This window comes from Bactrocera neohumeralis, chromosome 2 (genome assembly GCF_024586455.1).
Source record: "Bactrocera neohumeralis isolate Rockhampton chromosome 2, APGP_CSIRO_Bneo_wtdbg2-racon-allhic-juicebox.fasta_v2, whole genome shotgun sequence".
Taxonomy (NCBI): Eukaryota; Metazoa; Arthropoda; class Insecta; order Diptera; family Tephritidae; genus Bactrocera; species Bactrocera neohumeralis.
The window spans coordinates 39992492-40018935 of NC_065919.1; the positions used below are offsets into that span (position 1 = coordinate 39992492).

Genomic DNA, 26444 nt, shown 5'->3' on the forward strand with positions numbered 1-26444 from the left:
AGAATATAATAATGTGGTTCACTTAACAATTGTTTGTATCACCCAAAACTAATCGAGATATATATACTTGTATATAGATCAGGATGACGAGACAAGTAAGGAATAGCTAAGTTCTATCTATATTTTCGTATACTCGTGAAATTTTATTTCATTTAGTAGTTTGTAGTTTAAAATCAAATAATTAAAGTACATTTTTATATTTTGTGTAAAAGATAAGATAATATTTATTGTGCGTTCACAAATCACTTAAATTTACAAATTATACAATAAAAGTCAAATTATGCATGTATTGTTGTAGGTAGATATACAAACGGTTACGATTATATTACAAATAATTTAACATTAACTTAAATAGTCTCTTTTCGCAGTTTTTCCATAAAATACATACACACATTTATTTGAGTTCAAGAAGTTTTTAGCTTTGAACAATTAAGTACATTTTCATTTGTTGGACTCCCCAATCGAAGCGGTCTTTTGTATCTGTTCGTTCAAGAAGTTTTCATCTGCTAAGAATGTAGTTTTTCCGACTTTTTCCCCTGTTTCCATATTAAATTCAAATACGCAGGGTATGCTATTCGGTACATTCACAGTAGAAATATTCTCATCTGACACTTCTGCAATTATACAAGTACATAAACATACGTACGATCTGATAAGTCAAAAACAAATACATGTGCATATTCATATATAAAACATTGAGTGATGTCCTTATAAAAAAATACAATAATAGTCGCACTTACTATCGATGTGTTTGATCAGGGCACGTGCCACAGTGCCATGTGCTATGATGAGAACTCGCCTGCCTCCTAGCACCTGCTTAAATATGACATTCTCAAAGTACGGTATGACGCGTTGCATTAGGACCTTCAATGACTCGGTGTCTGGGAATTCCGCCGCTGGTATATCTTTGAAACTCGGATTATTACGTATGGAATAATAGTACGGATTGTCTGCTGTGATAGGTGGTGGAAGAACATCGTATTTACGCCGCCACGATTGCACCTATAAGCAATTACTTCGCATTGTTAATTCTTGAAATTCATTCGTACAATTATAGAGTTAATTAAATAAATACAAAAAAACGTTAACGTTGGCTGCACTGAATCTATGTACCCTTCCTTACACGAACTTGATTTTGATCGATCAGTTTGTACGGCAGTTATATGGTATAGTGATCCGATCTCAGGAATTTCTTTATCTATGACAATAACTCGTCCAAGTTTCGTGAAGATAAAAGTTTTCCATAAAAGCACTTGGTTCCATGGTTGTGATTCAATATCGGCGGTTCCTCAGCTTTTAGAATATCGATCTGAATTTTTGCACACATCGTTTTCTTCTCAAGAAGCTGTTCATTTGTTGGAATCGTCGATATAGAACATTTTTCTATTCGACGAAATAACTTCAAAAAACTTGACATGGCTTACTGCGCAAGTATCATTATAGCATATAGTTGGTATGCAAATGGAACGATGAGAATCAAGTTCTCGTAACGAAAATTTTGATTGGCAAAACATGTACAAGAAATATCGCATTTTTTTTTTATTATCCAAAGCAATACCAAAATATCTGAACAAATATTGAGATTGGACCTTCTTCTTTAATGGCGTAACCGAGTTAACAACAACGCGCCAGTCGCAATTTGGCGGCAATTTGAGATACCAAGTGCAGCCAGGTCCTTCTCCTCCTGTAGGTCTTCCTCTGCTTCTCCCGGCGGGTACTACGCCGAATAATTTCAGAGCTGGAGCGTTTTCATCCATGTTGTTGGTGTTAGTACTGGTTCCAAGATAGACGAAATTATCTATCGCTTCAAAGTTATGTCTGTCAACAGTGACGTTAAAACTAACGGCGCGGATGTTGAGGCAATGAATCAATATCATAGGCGTACGTTAGCAGCTGTACATTGTTATAGAAGATTGTACCTGCTCGATTAAGCTCTGCAGCTGGCATTATTTTCTCCAGCAGTAGATGTAAGAAGTCGCACGGACCACTATCGCATGCATTACCATTGTGCAGGGTATTTAACCAAAGTTAACGTTTTTCCACCAATTACGACCTAAACTATTGAAATTTCATGGTCAGTGTCAAAACTAATAGATTTTAATTCAGTTACCAAGTGTACTCGTACAAATGCACCACCCAATGTTTTAAGACCAATGAGTGGAAAAAGGAAACACAATAACAGGCTCAGGTTTTATTTGGTACTATTTTCATCGTATATTGTTAAAAACATTGAGATTCGAGAAATATTTTGAAAGACTAATTTCTACTTTTCGATCTTGAACTTACTTGTTCCTCCCCATATTTGTCGGCCATATCGCGTTTGTTGTAACCTGTCAGATTGCCATAGTGTCGCTCGTTCAAATGCCAATCACTAACGACTTCCAAATCACAGAGATTCAATTCTTTTAAAATGATACTGAGAGATTGCCGCGCGCGTATTAACGCCGACGAGTATGCAATGTCAAATTTTAAGTTGCTTTCACGTAGGGCTACAGCAGATGTGTTAATTGCATCCTTGGCACCTACGGCAGAGTAGAAGAGAAAGGAAATTCTTTAGTTTTGAAATAATGTTAAGCCGGTTTTGAAAAAATCGATAATTTGGCTTAAAGTACACTTAGTGCCCTAAAAACGTCATTCAATTGGTCGCAGTAAAAAAATTAATTTTCAATCTGCAGTAGTGTTGAAGCGTTCGGTCAGTAAGCTATATCCAGAGCAAAAAATAGTAATAGGAATAATACAACTGTTGTCATTTCTCTAGGTGTACAGCACGAACGGTGTTAAAAGCGTTTTATTCGAAACGTTATTTTTCAAGTCGGGCAACGACGGATCGAACAGAATCGGGCGACATCTGGCAACTATCGAACGAATCAATTTAACTGCAACCTTACAATAGCGTTATCTAGAAACTTTTAAAATTGATATATGACAGGAATTAGTTGTTTTATGCCAGGTTTGTGAAATTAACATAAGCAAACATTTCATTCAATTTTTTCATATTTTATTCCTAACAGTATTTAAGTTTCATTTCAAAGTAGTATGAACAATTATGGAGTACAAACCTCACCTCCTCAGCTCTAGTTTAGAATAACTATACTATGTATATGTGGATCTGTTTCTGTGCCAATAACCATTGTCTCTGCATATAACCCAGGTTGGGGGAAATATCTAAATGAAGGTTGGAATCAATTGCCTCTAGGATACACTGTCGTCGACTATTTTAGGTTACTAACGAACTTACAGGGGCGGATCCACGGTGCACAGTGGCACCGCTCCATACGTTTCTTGGAAAAAAATAGAAGGAGTGGTCGTACAACAATGAAACTTTGCAGAAATACTTCTCTGGACTAAATTAAGAAATTTTGAAAAAATCTTGGAAAACCGCCCACTGCCACACCCATATAACTGCAATTGCCAAAATTTTTATTTTTGGACCTAGGGACTTGAAATTCGGGACACTTCTTAATTGAGTTCTCCTGATGAAAAAAAGTGAACTTAAACGCAAAGTGACGTTATTTATACCTTTACCTTGATAAAAATCCAATATAATATGCAATGTTTTAATTGAATATGTAACAGGCGAAAAATTGTGTTAGTTTTTATTTGTAATATTATGCAAGCACCATATCTTTAACAATGGGATCTAGTTCTAAGGAAATTTTGTTCGAATGACGCCTTAAGCTACTTATGTAAGGATCCGAAGTTATAAGAAGTCTGTTGAAGACATCAGTATTTGGTGAAATTAAAATCGATGTTACTAAAAGGGACGGTAATTGGCGGTTGTTTTTTTTCTTTTAATTGAAAGTACAGACTCTGAACTTTCATTTTTTATAGTAAGAGGGCTAAGCAAGGCAAAGCACATAAAGTTTTTTTCCATCAAAAAGTGAAAAGTTGATATTTTTTAGTATAATTTTTGAAAAATTATAAAAATTATCTTACTTTGCCATTTCAATAAATTTTTTTTTTATAAACAAGTAGGTGCTATGTTTTCACTAAAAAATAAAAGAAAAGCCATAGCTATAAACTACACACAAAAAAAATTCTTTATTTGGACAATAATTTTAATCTGATTTTATTGAATAACTTTCCGTCGAGTTCTGTTAGTTTTTTTCACTTTTTATAAAAAACCTTGTTGAATTTTTCTTATCCAAATATTTCTTTACAAAACAAAATCATTAAAGTTTTGAAATTGGAAAGTGGAATAATCCTATTTTTTCCGCCGAAATGCCACTGTGCGGTGGGGAGAGTTTAGGGCAGCAAGCTGAACAGTAGGCAGTTAGAAGAGTGAGAGAAACACAAGAATATTCACAGGCGAGAGGAATTATTTTGGCAGAAATACAGGCTAGAAGCTACTTTCTAACCAAATCGACAAAATTCTTTGGGCTGCAATTCCAGATAAAGAAACAGATAAAAATCAGTCAATTTCAGCTTTGCTGTTATTATAAACATAGCATTAGGGCAGCCATTACAAGTAGTAGCGGTGCACTTAGAAAAGCCATGCTTCTCTCAAGGTCAACAATGTTTATGCAGCATGTTCACAAGTGGAAAAGCTTCCAACATAGTATGTAAAAAGAAGAAAAAAAGCTAATTTCTGCCTACGAATGTATTCTCTTCAATAAAACCATCAAACAGACCGTATACACTTTGCAAATATGAGCAAACAACAAACACAGAGATGAAGTACATAAATACACTTCTAAAAGAAATATTTAATTAATTGCAATATAATGAGAATGAAAAAGGTAGAGTTCATAAGATAATATCCATGCATATGTATGTGTATTTGCTTTGCTGTATTTTAGTTACCTTGTTCGCTCAAGTCGGCATCATGCCAGCCGCAAAAGAGATTTAGCTTATTCCACTCACTCTCACCATGCCGTATGATCACCAGTTGGTTCGTCTTCATATTTAGTTGTTTTGCCTTTGCCCCCGGGCACACTGACTTGAAACTGTAAATGCAAAAGATAAGAAAAGTCATATTATTAAATATGCATATAATATAATAATTATTTTATGTAAACATCATTGCTAGACGTTGAACAACTTTTTATAAGGAGAGTATTATATTTTTGTTCACATAACGGTTGTTTGTAAGTCCTAAAACTAAAAGAGTCAGTTATAGGGTTTTATATACCAAAGTGATCAGGGTGACGAGGAGAGTTGAAATCCGGATGTCTGTCTGTCCGTCCGTCCGTCCGTGTAAGCTGTAACTTGAGTAAAAATTGAGATTTGATGATGAAACTTGGTACACGTATTTCTTGGCTCCATAAGAAGGTTAAGTTCGAAGATGGGCAAAATCGGCCCACTGCCACGCCCACAAAATGGCGAAAACCAAAAACCTATAAAATGTCATAACTAAGCCATAAATAAAGATATTAAAGTGAAATTTGGCACAAAGGATCGCTTTAGGGAGGGCCATATTTTTTTGGAAAAGTGTGCGTGGCCCCGCCCCCTTCTAAGTTTTTTGTACATATCTCGAAAACTACTATAGCTATGTCAACCAAACTCTACAGAGTCGTTTTCTTCAGGAATTTCCTATACAGTTCTAAACTGGAAGAAATCGGATAATAACCACGCCCACGTCCCATACAAAGGTTATGTTGAAAATCACTAATAGTGCGTTAACCGACTAACAAAAAACGTCAGAAACACTAAATTTTACGGAAGAAATGGCAGAAGAAAGCTGCACACAGGCTTTTTTTAAAAATTGAAAATGGGTGTGGCGTCGCCCACTTATGGACCAAAAACCATACCTCAGGAACTACTCTACCGATTTCAATGAAATTCGGTATATAATATTTTCTTAACACCCCGATGACACGTACGAAATATGGGTGAAATCGGTTCACAACCACGCCTTCTTCCAATATAACGCCATTTTGAATTCCATCTGATGCCTTCTCTGTATAATATATACATACATTCGGAACCAATGATGATAGCATAATAAAACTTTACAAAAATACTGTATTTGAAAAATATGTAAATGACTGATAATGAAATCTCGATTATCACTTTATCGTGCGAGAGTATAAAATGTTCGGTGACACCCGAACTTAGCCCTTCCTTACTTGTTGTAATTCCATTTACAGATAAGCGTTTATGTTGTTTTAAATACATTTGCTATTACCTCATTCTAATGCCATTACATGTGTAACAATTTTGTTAACAGTTTTATTCAGACGCCTAACGTTAAGAGCATTTTAAACTATTTGGCCGTTTCAGGATATTCATTATATAATATTTTATATCCTGAACGGCGTATATTAAGTTTTTGATCAATTTTTGAGATAACGCTGTGAAATTTTGGACAGATCCTTTTCTCCCCCAGAAGTTGCTCATTTGTTGGAACCGCTGATATCTCATCACTATAGCATATACATACTTATGTCGCTGAATAATGTTAAAGCATGCCCCTAAATGACCGTCCTAATTCTTTCTAACAAGAAATGCCGCATTCTCGCAAATGTAAGATGTGTGTGCTATTTATATAATAAATATATTTGTTTTAAGATGTAACGATGGTACCAAATGAACCAAAATATAATGTACCGTTTAAAAATTTTAATTTGAATTAGAAGAATCTGAACTTTGGCTAAGACATTTTATCAGTTGCAGTAATATTTAGAGCTTATGACCTTTTCCAACGTCGGAAGCATTTCCTTTTTCCTTTTCGACGAAATTTTGGTCAATACGTGCCGCTTGCCGGCTTTCATTTGGCGTCCGTCCAATAAGATTATTTTTTATTTCCGCGCTTTTACTTACATACATACCTTCATATATACGAGTACAGTTGCGTGCAACTAATTAACAACGAAAGGCCGTAAATAATTCGCAACTCTTTGTAAAATACGGAGGGGATAAAAGTTGTTCCTCATAGTTTCTTTCACATTAAAGTATATCTCTTGAAAACTGTTTAGTCTGTTCATGTGAGATGGTTAATCAAACAGTGAAATCGAAAAAGCGCTGATAATTGCGACAACGATAGAGTCTAATGCACTGTAGCAATATAACCATGGATAACTGAAACTGTTTGATTCGGGAGAGCGCTGACAAAATGCACATATTTTGTAGCATTTGACATGGTGCCACTATGGATAGAAATAAGTTTTGAGATTTTTATTGCATTTCATGGGTAGTTTTCGGTTTCCATTCCACAGGAAAGTATGCATAATTACAATTCTTTTAGAAGCGACATACCCTATATAATGACCTTATATACTTATGTACTATGTGTTTGAACGAGAAATTACTAGTTGGAAGGATTTCGAGGAAGAAGCCACTGTTTACTGATCGAAATACAAAAAATCGTTTGGATATCATTTAAAATACCGCCTAAAAAAACTGTTTTCTCATGATACAAAGATGATCGGAGACTGTTTAGATGGAAAAAGTTATGTTAAGCCCAATAATGAAAAGAGCTGGATCCTAGATACACTACCCAAACACTGAAGCTTAGTGGCTGCAATATAATGCTTTGGGGTACAATCTTATTATCTGGTATCTCGCCTTTATTAAAAATTGGTGGCCAAATTGGCCAATTTATTTACATATACTTCACGAGTATACATATATAGTGTATATTACGAGTATGAACCTAACATGGGTGTACCAGTAAGATAACGATACAAATCGTTAATAACTGTAGTTCCGGATAATTTAATAATTAATTTAGACTTTTTAATAACCTTTGTTCTCATCTGAAAAAAGTAAGTAAAACGTCGACGATGTATACGAAATGGCTAGAAAGCCGTTTCCACGTCAGTCGGGTCCATATAATTGGAACGGACCCGAATTTTTTATTCTGTGAAGAACTATATTCGGCAGAATTGTCCCGCTACAAAAACAACAAACATTTGTGAAGCTTTGCCATGTTAACAAGTATGAACTAAAAAAAACAAGCCAGAAAGGTACCTTCAGGCCTGTTATATGGGGTGTAGGGCGAGTTTTTTTTAAGTAAGGAGAGTATTATAGTTTTGTTCACATAACGGTTTTTTGTAAGTCCTAAAACTAAAAGAGTCAAATATAGGGTTATACATATATACCAAAGTGATCAGAGTGACGAGTAGAGTTGAAATCCGGATGTCTGTATGTCCGTCCGTCCGTCTGTCTGTCCGTCCGTCCGCGCAAGCTGTAACTTTTGTAAAAATTGAGGTATCATGATGAAACTTGGTACACGTATTTCTTGGCTCCATAAGAAGGTTAAGTTCGAAGATGGGCAAAATCGGCCCACTGCCACGCCCACAAAATGGCGAAAACCGAAAACCTATAAAGTGTCATAACTAAGCCATAAATAAAGATATTAAAGTGAAATTTGTCACAAAGGATCGTATTAGGGAGGGGCATATTCGGACGTAATTTTGTTGGAAAAGTGTGCGTGGCCCCGCCCCCTTCTAAGTTTTTTATATATATCTCGGAAACTACTATAGCTATGGCAACCAAACTCTATAGAGTCATTTCCTTCAGGCATTTCCATATACAGTTCAAAAATGGAAGAAATCGGATAATAACCACGCCCACCTCCCATACAAAGGTTATGTTGAAAATCACTAAAAGTGCGTTAACCGACTAACAAAAGACGTCAGAAACACTAAATTTTACGGAAGAAATGGCAGAAAGAAGCTGCACCCAGGCTGTTTTTAAAAATTGAAAATGGGCGTGGCGTCGCCCACTTATGGACCAAAAACCATATCTCAGGAACTACTTTACCGATTTCAATGAAATTCGGTATATAATATTTTCTTAACACCCTGATGTCATGTACGAAATGTGGGTGAAATCGGTTCACAACCACGCCTTCTTCCAATATAACGCTATTTTGAATTCCATCTGATGCCTTCTCTGTATAATATATACATTAGGAACCAATGATGATAGCGGAATAAAACTTTACACAAATACGGTATTTGAAAAATATGTAAATGACGGATAATGAAATCTCGATTATCACTTTATGATGCGAGAGTATAAAATGTTCGGTGACACCCGAACTTAGCCCTTCTTTACTTGTTTGAACTAATATCATTGTTAATTAGTTGCACGCAACTGTATATACATACATATATATATGTACATAGTCTGTATGCATGTACTTTGCGATTGCAACTTTGTCAGCTGATTAGAGAATTTTTCCTCTTATTTAATGTATAGGTTTTGATCTTATACAAAAGATTTTTTTGATATTATTCGGAAGCTAAAATCTAATTGTCGTGCCGTGGTTGGTCGCACTTCCAACAGCTAGAAAAGACACAGGTTGACAAAATTATTTGTTACTTCATTCAATGTGGATAGTAATATTTATCGGACTTTGACTTTTTTGCACTTCCTTTCAGCTTTATTTTACTTTTAGGCTTCAACACTTTGTTGGACCTATGGTCTTAAATGTAGCATATACTATATAATATTGTGCCGAAACTTTTGCTCACAGTTTACTTTCTTATCACTTGGAAGTAAACGCTGCAATCAGCTTTCATGTCATTTGATTACACGCTAATTATAGTGTCATTAGTTGTAAAATTGTTAACTCATACCGTCTGTCTCCACCATAGTTTGCCTGGGCGCGTGTATGTAGCGTGCCAGCTCCAGCCGCCACCAGCGCTGCACCCACAACAACCACGCGCCTTAACAAATTTTTTTCACTCATGAAAAATGCTCGCAAAGGCAGACCTCTGACGACAAAAACAAATCAAAATTAATTAATTATATCTCAAGATCAAATGTATTCACTGCTTATTCTTTTTAAAACTATGCACATTGGACACCAGCGGGAGCTGATTAGATCGAGGTAATGCGCGGCCAAATGTCACAAAAATGTAGGCTAAGTTCACCTCCTTCAGAAACACTGCTTTCATTATGCTTATGTATAATACATAGGCCTCTATATATCTTTACATATGTATGTAAGCGTGCAGTTACTATATGTACATACATACATACTTATGTATGCAGATTTGAGTGAAAATGCAAAAAATTGCACTCCAGCGTGAATTGTGGATCAGCAGCGATGCTCAGATGTTCGAAACTTACGCGGTCCAAGTGTTCTGCATTGTTTTGTTCTGTGTTGGACGGTGGAAAACTGACTGTGGACCGACTCAACGTAGACTATGACTGGTTCTAAATACTTGGCTACACTGTTTCCGAGCTATTTAGCTACCAGTTCTCTTTTTGCGCTCATACATATCTACGAACATACGTATAATGCTTTGTAGTCTTTTTATTGAATGTAAGTGCATGCACGTGTGTTTATAGATCTCGCAATTTATAAGATCAGCGATACTACTTTGTGCGAGCGTTGTCGTTTTGTTGTTGTTTTGAATATTGCAGTTTTGGCGCGTTTTGATGCAAGCAGTGGTCACGTCAGTCGCTGCTGATAATGCGAGAACTATAGATTGTTGTTGTATTTGTTCGTTTTTTGCTCTAAACTTTATTGTTATTTGTCTGTTTTGATTTAGCTATCCGTTGTTAGCGTTTATACATATATATGGACAAACAAACTGTGAGCGTCAAAATGAAGTGTACACGACTATTTGTATTCATCTCTGCTTTGTTGCAATACTTTAAAAAGCGATTTTGAGAAAAAAATTACTTATTTTTGTTCAGCAAGCCGTGTTAAATTTCGTGAAGATATCTTGCCTAATAAAAACATTTTCCACACAGTGACTGAATTTTTATCGATCAGTTTTTATTGCAGCTAAACACTATAGGGGTCCGATATTTCCAGTGGCGTAGCTAGAGGGGGGCGAAGGGGGCCGTCGCCCCGGGCGCAACGTCTTGGGGGCGGCAAAACGACCTTCGCTGTTTTTTAATATTCAGAAAAATACGTCAACAAATTTTTTTACAAAATTTATTATAATTTAACGTGTCACTCTCACAGTTACCCTTTGCTTTGAATGTAACAAATACTTTTATTTCTCCAAATTTTCAAAAATGGTATTTAAAAACTCCAATTCGGGCAAAAATTCCTGCAAATTGTGTCAAAAGTGTGCAAGATATAGGGCGGAAATGAGTTTTTTCTATGGATTTTAATAAGATATCTTGTAAATTTACTATCAATTTCCTCAAAAACCGTATTGTGAGAATTTTGGAACTTCAGAATTTGCGTGGGTTCTAGTTCCTAAATTTTATTTACTTAATATCGAAGATATTTTGTAAAAATTCACTTTTGTTCGAACCACCTTATGAAACTTGTAGGTAGGTAGATAAAGGGGGCGGCAGAACATCCTTGTCCCCGGGCGCCCGAAGTTGTAGCTACGCCACTGGATATTTCGCTACATTTTCAACTAATATCGTGCCGTAACTACCGTATTCGCCTGATTTACCTTCGTGTAACTTCTGGCTATTCAGCAAATACACATGCCCACTTCGAGGACACCGTTTTGACTCAATTGAGGATATAAAAGCTGAATCGACGGAGGATTTTTCCAAGTGCTATGATGACTGGAAAATTCTTTGGCATAAGTGTATTGCAGCGGGAGGGGATTACTTTGAAGGAGATGAAATGGACAAAATTCATCTTTCGATTTGATCACAGTAGTATATTGGTAAACTTAATGTACCTGTATAATAAATAAATAATTGTTTATTAATGCTCAATATTTTGTTGGTTTTTTTTCGCCTGATAAATTGCTCTTATTTCATTGATTTTTCGATATCACTAACTTTATTATGTAAGGAGATATTTTTTGCCCTCCTTGCAGCAAAGTCTATACGAGTACAAAGAGCAATGGCGGTTAGGATTCAGGTCTGGTGATTGGTGGGGGTGATTTGATAACAGTTGTTTTTTGTTTGTGATCATTAACGTCTCGAAAATAGATCCATCCCTCGTAGCAAACTTTGTCTGCCTTTTTTTGTATTCTCAATAAATACGGATTTACCGACTCCATTTGATCTCTTGTTACTCCTAATTCTTCCATCTCCATACCAAATAACATTTTATATTTGTTTGAAATGTAGTTTGTAGATAACCATTTCATACGCTTTTCTGGGAATTTTAATTCAAATACATCAAGCATTGCATGATTATCTCATTGTTATGGTACTAATTTTTATTCTAGATGTCGTTGGTAGTTCCTCTATATATGAGGAGCACTTGAAGTTAGGACTTGCAGTACCTTTTCTGGAGGAAGCTTTGTGTCGTAGTTAAACTTATTATTCGAACTGTAGACTTTTTGGAGTAAATAATCAAAAACGGCTCCCGCCACGGTAAAACTGTGAACCAAGTTTTTATGGAATCGAATAAGCAGAGTCTTTGTATGCAGCATCCAGACGCTATTTGATTTAATCTTTTAAAAGCAAGAATAAATTATCAATCGATTACATGCGATTCGACTGAGTCGCCGCCCACGATACTTTCATGGATGGTGGTACCAACGGGTGGTAAGACTAAGAACTTATCGCAATACTAGTATTTAAAGTGTGCTGTATACTTTATTTTGATGCTCACTGTACATACTATACGATATACAGCGACTTAACAGATCAAAGCAGACAAGAGTTTCGCTACTGACTGCACCCCACTCTGCTGCATATGTGTATTGTTTACTGTTTCCACGCTTATTATTTCATATGCGTGGTTTTGTATAATTATGACTATATACGTTATTAGATCTTACACTTTTGTCCAGCTTGTTTATAGCATTTTTCCATTATTTATTTTAATAGTATTTTTCTTTGTTATTCGAACTGCCGGTCTGCGCAGTTGAGCGTTTTGCGCTTGGCGCTTGGCGCTCGAATGCTTGCTAATAATTTATTCATAATAACCCACAATTGGTTATTTATTTAAATAAGTTTTATTTCGTGCTATTGGTATTGGTGTTTGCTATGCATAGGAATGTAAGTTAGCTCCTCCATTGCCCTTGCGGCTTATTGTCTACGCTTTTTATGCATACTTATATACTATATTCATCGGAAAAGAATTTCTGTTTATTTATAGTTCTTCATGGTTATGAAAATATTGTGGTAAAAAATATTCGATTGTTATATTACATTTCTTATTATTATCTTGAGGTTTGATGAAAGGGAAAAGGCGTTGGGGTCGGAACAGAAAAACATATCGAGTGTAGAAACAATTTCTGGCGGAATCTATGTTGCTTTCGTTTGGAATAATTTGGTACCCACTGAATTGGTCGTTTGTGACCTCGCGCGGTAGTCCAACTTGATAGAGTTGACATGTTCCCAAATATTTATGAACGATATGATAAAGTTCTTCCTTTGATACCTTTGCACATACTGTTATTTCGACCAATTTGGGGTCTTCACGACATTTTTGTCTGTAACGAGTTTTTTGGACATTTACTGGAGGTTGAATTTAGGAAATCTGATCCCGGTTAACACTCATTGAGCTACTATGCTGAGACTGGCATCACTACCACAGCTTCATCGTTGATGAATTTCCTAGTGAAGATTCGGTGGTTAAAAATAATCGCACCAAACAATGATTTGTACTTTTTCGCGATGCTTGTGCTATAATATTGACGATCATCAGAATTGAAAATTTAAATTATTTTCAATGTAAAGCGTAACAATTTCTACGTGTTGTTTTGTTGCGATGTGATTTAGAAAACGAGTCGGAGTGAATTAGAGTTTCAAAAACACTTCTAACAAATTCAATAGGTCTGTCAAAGTCTTTCGGAGTTTATGTACGGAGGGCACAGTTAAAATGTTTATATGAAAGTTAAAATTAAAATAGAAAAACCGCTAACGTTGCATCAAATTTGTTTTAAAAATATCTCGTCAAATGAAAAAAAAGTTTTCCATGCAAGTACACAACTTACTGTATCGGTCAATTTAGATGGCAGCTATATGCTATAGTGGTCGGATATTGGTGGTTCCGAGACATGAGCTCTTGGGGAGAATAGGTGTGCATGTAGATGGATATCTCAAAAACTGAGGGACAAATTCACGTACATACATACATATACATATACTGACAAACAGGCGGACATGGCTAAATTAACTCAGTGATCTCGTGATGATGTCTTCTGGGTGTTACAAACTCCGTGGCAAACTTAATATATCCAGGGTATAAAAAATGTTCACTTAATAACACGGTCTTTTAATAATTATTCTGTCGGAAGGAGACGAACAGCTGTTTGTTCTAGTAACTTATATAAGAGAAAATAGGGATATATGAACTTTGATCACTCTAAGCCACTGCACGTATTTTTGAAAAAATCGTATACGCTGAAGTGAGATTCAAAATTTAATTCTTAAGTATTCGTAAAAATTAGATTTGCGAGTCTTCACTCACCTTCATTTCACTCAAAATATATAACTTTTAATATCTTTACTTTATTCACGATTATTGACGATTTTTAAGGAACAAGTACTCGTACAAGTAAGTACTTCGCTCTTTCAGACGAAAAAAAAATATACGAAAATAATAATATTTATAATGAAACAGTTTGAGTAATTAAGATATTCAAAAATCGGTTTGCCGTTTTGATTTTACAATAAAATTTTTTGTAAAAGGGTGCTCGAATATCTCATAAAAATGGGCATTTCTTTATGCTTATCTTATTGAAAATCTTACCGATTGACTTAAACAAATTTTACGTTAACAATGTATATCTTTTGTGTGAATATTTGTGTATGCGCTAATAACTTAACTCTTAGAGTAAAGCAATATCCTTATCATCTATATAAATAAAAATGAATCGTCAAAATGTATGTACGCTCATAACTCAATAACCAATAATATGGACCAATTTGACCAATTCTTTTTCTTAAATGTTCGCTGAAGTTCAAAGATGGTTTTTACGGCGAGAAAAATTAGAATAATTTCCGGAAAACCCCTAAAAACAGCCCTTTTCTTTTCCCCATACAAACGTTACAATAAAAATGAATGTTTGTTTGTTAGTAACACTGAGAGAATGGTTGAACCAATCTTGAAATTGAAAGGTTGTTTGTTGTGGATTGGGAAAGGTTTAGAAACAAAATACCTTATACTTTTAATGAGAAGAAGTCGGATAATAGGACAATTCCAAAGAGTAACATTTTCCATACACATTTTTTTCAATTTTTGTTTGTTTTGTTTTTCAATATTTTGATTTGTAAATTATTTGAATTGTTCAATTGCGGTCGCTTGCTTTTTTATTCCGGCTATCCAAAGGAAAAATTATTTAAAATTATTCAGTGAAAACTTTATGTTTGTTCCACACAATATGATCAATTGCATACTGAAATTTGTTACGAAGCCACGAAGAGGTCGCGCTAATATTGGTCGAGGTTCTTTTTGCCATCAACGTATGGCAGCCCAAGAAAAGGCAAGAAGTACTCCCAAAATGCGATGACATACGTGCGGAATTATGAATCGCGGTCAATCAGCTAGCGATCGTAACGATATCCCAGCACGACTTTTTAAACAATAACTGCGATGTTTGACGGTCTTTATCTTGAAGCAACCTATGGTATATAAGGTGCTGTTAGATGCTGAATGTATTCTGTTGCGTGTTGCCGCACGCACACATTCTTCTTTGGATGCGGATGGTGATTACACCAGATCAAATTGATGAAATCATTTCAGCGGAAATTCCTGATTCAGAGACAGATCCAGAATTATACGAAGTGGTGAGAACCAATATGGTTCATGGACCTTGCGAAACTTACAATCCCACTTTGGTTTGTATGTCTGACAATAAATGCACGAAACACTACTCATGTGCTTTTCTTTCGGAAGCGGAAATGGGAAATGATGGATATTCACTGTATCGGAGTCGCTCACCAGTCGGCAATGGCAGAACATTTACCTTTTAGAGGCGTGAATATCGACGTTAACAACACATCGAAGTTGACAACACATGGACCGCACCATATTCGCCACTTTTGTCTAATTCACATTCAAAACTCATGTCAATGTTGAATATTGCAGATTTGTGAAATCGATCAAATACGTTTGCAAGTACGTCACCAAAGAAAGCAACATAGCGGTTATTAGCCTTGAATGATATGAGATCAGCAGTATCAAATGGGTCGATATGTGAACTGCAATAAAGCGCTTTGTAGGATATTTACTTTTGCAATTCATGAAAGTTTTCCGACTGTTGTGCGTCTCGCGGTTCAACTTCATTTAAGTCATTGCGTATTGTGAATGGTACAGTGTGTGCAACTTTTTGAGAAGCATGCCAGCAGTTGCATTTGCTGGAACATGATATTCACTGGAAACAGACGAAGGACAATGCGATAGTTACTTCGCATGCCACTGAAGTTCGCATACTTTTCGCGAAGATCATTTCGACATATCAGCCTTCAAATTCGCGTTAATTATGGGATACGAAAAAATGACATTGCCGATGACATTTTACATTGTATTCGTTGAGAATTGGAAATGGGCAAATTTCGGTTGATACTCCAGTGGTTTGATATCAATTTCACCTCACCTTTTGTCAATTCACTTCAACGGAAGATGAACTCATCACGAATGTTTATCCGAACATTGACCAAATTATCGTAACTGCAATTGCTTGAGTGCACGCGCATGTTACCGATGTTAATGACTTAAACTGGAAGATTCAAAGTCAAATTCCGGGAGGTTTGCGCTCATATAAATCGATCGATCGTCTTGACAATGAAGACGAAACCGTAAAGTATCCAGTGGAATTTCCAAATTCTTTGGAGAGGCTTGGTATGCCCCAGCATCATTTGCGTCTCAAAGTTGGATCTGTCATTATTATGTTTCGCAATCATCATGCGCCGAAACTGTGTAATGGAACCCGACTGATTATGACGCAGTTATCGAATACTAGGGACAGCCATTTCAGTTCAAACGTATTTAATTTCCAGGGAAAATTTTCCCTTTGCGTTGACAATCAACAGGACACAAGGAAATCGGGAAATGTTATGTTTTTCACACGGCCAAAGATATAAGTATGTGGCGTGTTGACGAGTTGGAAACTCATCTTCTCTGTATCTTTACGCACCAGAACAGAAATCAAAAAATTATGTTTATTAAGCTGCGCTACGTTAAAAAAAATGAAAAAAAATCGAAAATAAATCATATTCGACACAATAAAATTTCAACTTTTTTTCATTTCAAAACACATAATTTCACGCAGGCCAACGGCTGCGGGGTCAGCTAGTTATAAATAAAAGTAACTTTCTTTCGAAATATGGTAACTGCTACATCAGCACCTGAGAACATTTATATGTAAAAATTTGTTCACGATTTCTATCAACGAAATAAATATCAAACTAGACAAGAAAAGTTCTAGTTTAGGAGTAGAGGGAGGCAGGAGAGCAGAATCACTTTGGCGAAACAATACTGATACATATATGTATGTATATGTATATTATTATCGAACCCTGGCAACAGACACTCGTAGGACTTCGCCATACAAATACTTATAACAAATGCTTGTTTATATCGAAGGAAGACTTCGCGGATGTATGACTAACAACTGTGTCTTATCTGCACACACTATTTCTCATTTAACTTTAGTAGTCATTGTGGCTTTCTCAAATAGCTACCAAGTCAGTTACCACTTTCCTTATGTTGTTCGCCTTAAAATATGCAATGTTATTAATTGATAATCACTTAATACCGTTAATAATACCGAATGCGTCACAGTAATTCGCTTAGACGTACATACCTTACTTCTACAAATAACTTCGCTTCGCAATAAATGCCTTAAAATGGGTTTATACTTTATTATGCAATTTGTTGCTGTGTCTTAACCACTTTCATGCCGAGTATCAACTGATGTACTCGTATTTACACATTCACTTATATACGCATTGGCCAACAAGTGACACATTCTATTCATTTAGAAACATACGCATATATTTACAGTGCATATGCGCTCGTACATCTACATACAAACATATAGTTGTGTTCATTCCTACATACTCTTGTCCAATGAGCGTAGCGATCAACAAGATATTACGACGCTGACAATGAAACAGAAATGTTGGTAAGCTGGTAGTGTCTGGTGAAGAAAGAAATGATACACAACATAAGAATTGTATTATATGTAAATGTAATACGTAATTAATTTTGCACACAGACGAAGAAAAACAAATATGAGAGAACGCCTAGTACTTCTAAACTAATCTGTGGCGGCGGCAGCCAGATGCCGGTAGTCAAATATCATAAAATGTGGAATTTGCTTCTCACTTGGAAAGACAGTGAAGCTGAAAAGCTGTAAAGGTACATAAAGTGATTAGGATTTGTGCAAGGTTTCTAATTTGAACTTGTTAATAATGAAGGGCTGTGTGTGTGGAAATGAATTTAGTTGGCGCCAAAACTGTCAAAATTAATTTCCCCATGCTGGGGCTATTGATTATCATAGCAATTGATTGGAAACATACACAGTTTCAACAAACATGCACACGTACATACATGCATATGCATGCAGGCGCAGCCTTCCTTGATGATACTCTGATTGTTTGACGAGAAGGAATTAAGCGAATAACAAGCAGCATTTTGTTTACTTGTCGCCTTGATTTTGGCTTATTTGCTGTGTCGTACCTCGTTAGTGTTTGTGGGTTCATTGAGGCGTAACTCACGCGTTCATTGACTAACAAATTATGTTTATGTATGTATGTACTATGTACGTATGCATTTTCTCAGCTAATTTTTCAGCTGATAAACCCGCTTTACGGGGCATCTCGACAGGCAAACTTTTATTGTATACTAACTGTATTGGCGTGCCTATTGCCAATATACAAGTATAAATCAAAATATCGTTGCTCATATCAAATTTATTATTTTAATTAATATATAAAATTTATGCTATAATTATAATAGTCCGAAAATATAAAATCTTTTTTTACAAGAAATAAATTTGTAGAAAAAAGTATATTGCTCCTTTTTTTATTTTCCATATAAAACTTTAAACAGTTCAAGAGCTCAAAACATGCGCTACATCAGCTCGAACCTCTACCTACCCGACGCCTTTTCGCAAATGATTATGTTATGATAACAAATGCCCACGTACAGATTTGGCAACGGCAATGGCAATAGTTTAGCAGTTAGTATGTTGCAATAAACTTTAGCCTGTCGAGATGCCCCGTTATAATAGTAATACTGCATAAGTAACACAACAAACAAACAAACAGTGGGTGTTTTTTACGTTTTAGTGCCTTTAAAGATAATAATTATTATCTGCCTTAGAAATCCGGAAGCTGGTCATATTAGCAGTTTTAAAAAAATATATATGTATGTACATACATATATGTACATATACATGTCTACTCGTTTTATAGCGCAGAACGACTGATCTAATAAAATGATTGAATGATGAAATGATTCATCTAATGCTTTTTTTGCTTATTTTAGACAGTGATGTCTAGTTGTAAATTGCATAAGTCCCGGCTAGTTTGCTGTTCCAATTAGGGAGGTTATTAGGAGACGTAAAATGCTATAATATTGCTCATATGTATACATATATGTATGTATATTGTACATATGTATATACATAGGTATGTAAATGGTTTTACATACCTAAGGAAATTAAATATTAATTAATCAGAAAATGTAATTTCTTTAAAGAATCTTTCTCATCAGAGAATTTCCAGTTTGACCCGTATTATTAACTGAACAAGGACGAGTTATCGTCATCAGTGTACCCTATTTGAGATTTTTTTAAACTGTTAAGACAATAAAAATATCATTTGCGCAGGAAAAGTAATATACTAAGTTTTCAACCATTTCCACAATGTCGAACATGACAATCACACATATATTAAATTGGATTACTTTCCTATTAAAATATGCTAAAACAATGCAATTTTTATAATTTTTAATATTTTATCTGTGAAAGACCTTCTGATGGAAATGTCCATGTAATTTCAATAATTATTTGTATCGTTCATGTTGAGAGTTGGGAGAGATCGTACAGATGTTAAATATATTAACAAAATGTGTTATTTAAAAAATTTCGAAGTAATAAATGTTTCTAGAAAGACCCGTAAAACAAACCATTACAAGGGGATTAACATAAGTGCAGCAAATTTAAACCAGTATGTGGATGACATATAATAAAACTGAGAACATGTCCTATGTAGATGAACGATGCGATAAACGAATATTAATAGAAGTTAACAGAAATAACAGAAAATTGATGGTTGAAGAAAGCTCAATGTTATTCAACGGGAAATACTTTATATGCTTATACGACCTTAGCGTCCGATATAAATAATATGTATGAGCCCAAGCTCACGATGGTTGATGGTAGTAAATGTTTTCGATTATAGTCCGTTATATTCATAGTTTAAACAATGAGGAAAAATTACCGGTTTTGAACATTTGTCGATAGACAATGAACTAAATAGAAAAGCAGTTGTCGGCACTAACAATTTTACTATAAATAATTTTTTTAAGCAATCCTAATTTAAACCACATATCATGTGAACCGTTAAGTGATTTATCGATGGTAAATGTCATTATGTGGGCAAGCCTGGTATGATTTAAATATAGATAAAGCAATACGTTACAGTTATATACATATGTACATACATATATACGTATACGTCTACTTGCGATTGGTTACAAAACTAGCTTCTTAAACACAAGGGTGCAGAATGCAGTAACAACAGTCAAGGACCAAGAGGTGTTGTGTCTTACTTATTTCATATCCTATTTATGTTTGAATTGTGTGTTAATTTCGTCAGCACAAACTAACATTAAACTCATCGTAGTGCATTCTGTATGGTGGCAATTACATTTTGCAAGCAATTGACTTGAGAAACCGCATAGGGGTTCCCTGGACAATAATATATTTCCGTAACACCGATTTTTGGTAATTTCTTGTTTATAATATGTATAAGAGTTGTCAACAAGTCTTAAGCCCTTCTATCACCGATTCTGCTTATTTTCATATCTCTTAAGCACTTTTTATAGCTTTTGAGCTCACAAGTTTTAATCTCCATACACATTCACATAGTTTTTCGCTAATATACTTTTATTGCGTCTTATTCACACATAGATTTATGACAATTTTACATTTTAAATTTTACAATATTTTTTTTATTGTTTTGACATTTTACTGCATGTTTTGCAGTAAAAGTAATTGTTTATTTGGTTGAGAAAATTTCGAAGTTTTACTTGTGAAGTGTTACGAGCATTTGGCACAAATGTTTGGTTTTGCTTCGTGAAGCAATGTAAATGAACTTCGACTGACGACTGATATATTTGTGAGTCTACCTCTGTGCTTGCGACGATGCCTTTTTTACTTTGGGAAAAATCAATAGGTGATTGTTGTATGGTCAACTCAGAGCGCAAATTGCTATTTGGCAAGTAAACAACCTCGTAAGCTGGCAGCTGTTCACTCTCCAGCTGAAGTGCGCGCTGTTCGCTTTTTCTCAACTCAATGTTTTCTTTTGCAACGAATGTCTGACTTGAGAAACATCGAAATATAGGAAATGCTGTGGAATTGTGGTAGGTCCAAAAGCCTCCATGTGTAAATTCAAAACCATTTTTCCATTTTAATTACATATTTTTAAATCATATTGTAGATCACTCAAGCGTCCAATTATTGACTTTTGGTAAACTCAAAAAACGTGGAATTTACAAGCTCTATTCAATATACAGTCGGTGTACGATTGTGAATACAATTTAATTGTTATAATATTGTAGAGAGATAGAGAAGGATTAGGTGAAAGAGTTGTAAAGCCCCTGACCTGACGCGTATATGGCACTAGGTCTTCAAAAGGCGCGTGTATATGGTAAATGCCAGATGACACGATTCGTTAGAAAAACGAAAATCATTATATACTATACATATAAATATAATATGTACATATATGGGAGTTGTGGGTAGTAGCAAGCCGATTTTATCTATTTTTCTCAATACCACATACTAAAAAATCAATTATATATAGTAAAGTCAACCGGATGTTCGAAAATCCTGGTATTATTTATATAGGGACAAGTTTTTGCTCAATTTTATCTAGTTTAGGAAAAAGATACACTGTTATGAGTAAAATACGCTTTTTCATTTTTGTTGAGATAACTCACATATTCGTTAATAGATGCGGTACAAAGGTACATATATGGGGGCTAAGGGAAGTATTGGTCCGATTCAACCCATTTTTGACATGCCATTATAAGCGAAGAATTATCCCTTAATTTCAATTATATATCTCGCACAGTGCATTTTCGATCAAAAGTCAACTTAGGTACCGGGTTGTAAATATTTGGTACGTTGGGGCTTGAACAGTTTTTATTGGATTTGAACAATTTTTGGTCACAAGGTGGCACACAATAAAGAAATTATTCGTATAAAGTTTTATCCCGTTATATTAATTACTTCTTCATTTATATACTGGAAAGGAAAGAGTCAGACGGATATTAAAATTGTGCTGTATGAGAAGTAGATGTGGTTTAGCCCTTTTTCACACTGTGACATAAGAAGGTAAGAAGAATGCCACGTACTAAATTTTGTCGAAATCGGTTATTCGGGCTGTGCCACGCCCATCGTCTAATTTTTACCCCGATCCCTATTAAGCCCTTTCATACAATCTCTGAAGAAAAATTTAATGCCTCTGGCATATTTAGTTATTGATTTATCGCGCTTTTAATAGTTTTGGTTGTTGTACTTTCAGTGGTTTAGAAGATATATACATTACACTTATAAGAGGGCGGGACCAAGCCCACTTTTTCAAATTTTTTATTCACAGGTGCCCCTTGGTACTGCGATCCTCTGTACCAAATTCAGTTTTATATCTTAATTTAGTGCTTAGTTATGGCACTTTATATATTTTCGGTAAATGGCGATTTGTGGGAGTGGCAGTGGTCCGATTACGCCCATCTACGAACTCGAACTTGTTTTTGTACTAAGAAATCTGCATCCAAGTTTCATCGAGATATCTTATTTTTTACTCATGTCACAGCTTGCACGGACGGACGGATGGACAGAGAGATAGCCAACCGGATTTCAACTTTTCTCATCATCCTGATCATTTATATACTATATATGTATATGACCTTATATCTATCCCGTTTAGTTTTAGGTGGTGCGTACAACCGTTAGGTGAACAAAACCATAATACTCTGTAGCAAAAGGTTTCAAGAGTATAAAAATGGGGTCGCTACTAATCCACCTTCTACATAATATCGTCCTACTATATATCTACAAAATTTAGAGTTTCTGCCATCCTGTACATAGTATAACCATTTTGCAACCAAATTTCATTATTTCAATTAGAAGATTTTCTGTTTTATACCGTCTTTTTCTTCTCCTGAAAACTTGTGAAAAATGATGTTATGTTATTTTGCATTTTAGGTGACTATACATATAATGATTTCTTTACTTTTAACGACTTATACCGAATATGTCGGCCAGTGTATGAGTTATATATAGTATACGTAAGTATATGTAAAATTACTTCAATTCACTTCACTTCACTTTTAGATGTTACGTGATTCCTCCATAATGGCCACACCACCTCTTCTTAACGTATTTAAATAATTTGTAGTTTTGTAATAGTCCATTTGGAACATTTACGATTCTTTGTTAGAAAACGTTTTGAAGTTTTTTATATTGAACATATTTTTTTTATTTCAAGGCAAGACGTAACACGTTAAGATGATTGAAAAACTGACCGAATTGTCCGCGTCATCGCATTTTCGCATTTGGACATGTGACAATTTGCAAAAAAAAAATAAAGACAGTTTTTCACGAATTGAAAAGAGACAATGCTGTCAGTCAAGTTTATAAGGACAACCTAGGACTTTCGAAGATATCAAAAAAATGTTGAGGAAACGAATGAGTTTGTACGGCTGTGAAATATGAAAAGTGCAATTTACATATTCTTTACAGTCTAAGTCGATGTATTTTGTTACCTACTCTTCTTGGGTTTTAGGTGAGTGATTACGTGCGATATAGGATCGCTTTCAAGTCACTGTAACGCAAATATGAGAAAAACTTTCGTTGGGACAAACATGACACCCATACTTCTATGAAAGAAAATAATGCATATTTAATTTAAAAGCTTAATTTGTGTGCAAGTGGCAAAGTTGGAAGAAATTCTTTCAAAGTTAAAAATACTTTTTGTGTGTTGTTGTCTGATTTTTATTCAAATTGTAGGATTATTGCAAGACATAAGTATATTGAGTATAAAACGCAAATATTGAAGTACATATGTATGAAAAAAAATTAATTAAATTCAAAATTCAGATTTTATCAATTCAAAATTCAATTCAATGCGATTTCAGTTTTAATTCTAAATAATACTACATGAGTATAAAAGAGCTAATTAAATATTTTTTAACGAGGAATTATTAAATTACGGATTTCATTTCCAGGTCATTATAGTTAATTAATAGCTATTGAGAAATTATTTTATTATGAAAATATAGCGAATTTCAACAAAAACAGTAACACTATTCTATTCTGTGCTATTAATATGTCTATTAATGTAATTATATTGTTGTTTCAATTTCAGTTTGAGGTCGGGGAATACTGTGGGCTAGCCGGACTGTTGGGGCTCATAGGTGACATTGGAGACTCGCTGGAGCTATAAACGGGACTCGAAGGCGAGGATGAGTAAAAACTAGGGCTATGCGGAGAGTAAACCACATTTGAGTGAGACGCGGTGGAATAATTGGGGCTGGCTGGACTACTTGAGTATTGCGGACTACTGGGTGAGTAACGATTGGAGTTCGGTGAATGCTTCGGTGACGTTGGTGAGTAGGTGATCGAGGAGCTACTAGGATAGCGTGGACTCTGTATAGAAGCAGAGTATTGTTGTTGTGGCGTACGTGGTAAAATGAAATGCATTTGCGGCGAAGAGATTGTGGGGGAATAGTTGATTTTCGGACTTAGCGGCGAGTATTGAGGTGAATTAATAGTAAACGATGGACTGATTTGTGTATAACTGGGACTCGAAGGATTATAGCTAAGAGTGGAAGGCGAATAATGTGGTGTTTGCATAACACAATGCGGGCTTGATGGCGAGTAATGAGCGTAGATAGGACTTGTGGGTGAGTAAGTTGCACTACTAGAAGGGGTGCCATTACTTTCCGCATAGAAATACGGAGTAGATCGATATTTTTTGGGTTCTGTACGTTGAGAGCAACTATCAGTTGCTGTTGACGTTTTATCGGTTAGAGAATCGGGTGTGTTCAGCGGTGAAGAAGGTGAATATAACGAATCGTTATTACTAGTGGGTGAGCTTGGTGAAAAACTGTTGCAGCACCGGTTTGAACTCATTATGGTGGGTGAATAGGACGGTGAAGTGGGCGAATAGTTATTAGTTTGCGGTGAGTAACCGGGTGAGGTCGGTGAATAACGCGACGAACCGGTGACGCTGTTATAAGACATTGTTGAACTGTCTGGTGAATAAAATGCGCTGTTGCTGTTTGAAGGTGATTGTGGTGAATGAACTTGTAGATAGCGTTGATAATGTGGTGAAAATTCTGGTGAACTAGGTGAGTACTTAGGAGACTGCATAATAGTGGTTAATAAATCATTGGTGCATGACAAATGGCTGCAGTTACTGGATATATTTGAACTTCTAAATGCTTTTTGGTCATATATTGGCGAAATGGGTGAGTAGTATGACCCACCACCATAGTATGATTTGATCGAAGCAGTTGATGGCGAAGAATATGGCGAGCTACAAAACTCATCTGCGGTCATTGTAGGCGAACTCATATTCGACAAAGGCGAGAAACAGACAGAACGTGCAGATTGTGGAGTTAGACCACCTAGGCCTGGTGAGTACTCAAGCATGCCACTGCGTCCACTTCCAGCTAAAATATTCGGCGTAAACAATGAACCATAAAAAAGGGCGTTCTTGTTGTTTATCGAATCTACTTCCATAGCAAGTTTGCATTTAGATGCATCAAGTATCATGTCAAAGCAACCGGTGCCGATGTGCGGCAATTGACCCATTATAATATTTTCCGACACGCCACGCATAGCATCACGTTCACCGTGTGCTGCAGCATCCAATAGCACATCCACCGTCTCCTCAAAAGAGCAACGCATCAAAGGGCTGGTTTGTTGGCGATTGATGCCATGGCGTGAAATAGCCATCAGATGACCCTTGGCCGTCATAATGTCACAGAGCAGCGCCAAGTGCCGATAGTTAACGTACAAGCCTGGAGAATTATTAATGTTTAAACAATAAATAAATTTTCAGAATTAGATGTTACCAACCGTAGAACTGCAAGACATTGTTCATCTCCTTCTCAATCGATTTGCGCACCGCTTCAATTCCCAACACCGTAAACATTTCATATATCATTGCTGAAGGTGCGCGTTTGGTCGACGTTCCGCTCGCTGAGCACGCGCATTAACGCGGTGCCATCGGTCTCCAGGAGCCACTCAGCCACGGATTTGAATTCACCCGTCTCCGTGATATAGATACGCTTCTTATTTGTCACCTGCGGCAGGTGCATATACACTTTCGAGATGGATTCGATACCCTGCAGAGTCATGTCGGACAACATGTTGCTCTCGATGCAGCGCAAAAACATGTTATCGTCTAAGCGAGTGAGCGACGTC

At 35.7% G+C, this 26444-nt stretch overlaps 2 protein-coding genes across 11 annotated transcripts; both read right to left on the reverse strand.

Moving 5' to 3' along the window:
- Positions 1 to 203: 203 nt before the first annotated feature.
- Positions 204 to 23482, reverse strand: LOC126751046 (2,3-bisphosphoglycerate-dependent phosphoglycerate mutase). Of its 10 annotated transcripts, XM_050460979.1 has the most exons (6): positions 20847 to 21031; positions 17840 to 17918; positions 4804 to 4946; positions 2287 to 2522; positions 741 to 1002; positions 204 to 614 (listed from the first exon to the last, which is right to left on the reverse strand). In XM_050460979.1, exons 1-6 carry the CDS (start codon positions 20866 to 20868, stop codon positions 442 to 444), a joined length of 915 nt encoding a protein of 304 aa, XP_050316936.1. In that variant the 5' UTR covers positions 20869 to 21031; the 3' UTR covers positions 204 to 441. The 10 variants fall into 10 exon arrangements, with proteins under 10 accessions (XP_050316936.1, XP_050316928.1, XP_050316956.1 ...); XM_050460971.1 differs by lacking the exons at positions 17840 to 17918; positions 20847 to 21031 and adding an exon at positions 9528 to 9838; XM_050460999.1 differs by lacking the exons at positions 17840 to 17918; positions 20847 to 21031 and adding an exon at positions 21038 to 21072 and having other exon boundaries at positions 205 to 614.
- Positions 23483 to 24252: 770 nt separating this feature from the next.
- LOC126751031 (DNA-directed RNA polymerase II subunit RPB1-like) lies at positions 24253 to 26434 on the reverse strand (the record flags this gene model as incomplete). The annotated part of the gene is given in 3 exon segments (XM_050460945.1): positions 24253 to 26038; positions 26097 to 26176; positions 26178 to 26434. Coding segments are annotated over 3 exon segments (2001 nt in total), but the record flags the coding sequence as incomplete, so codon positions are not given.
- Positions 26435 to 26444: the final 10 nt, after the last annotated feature.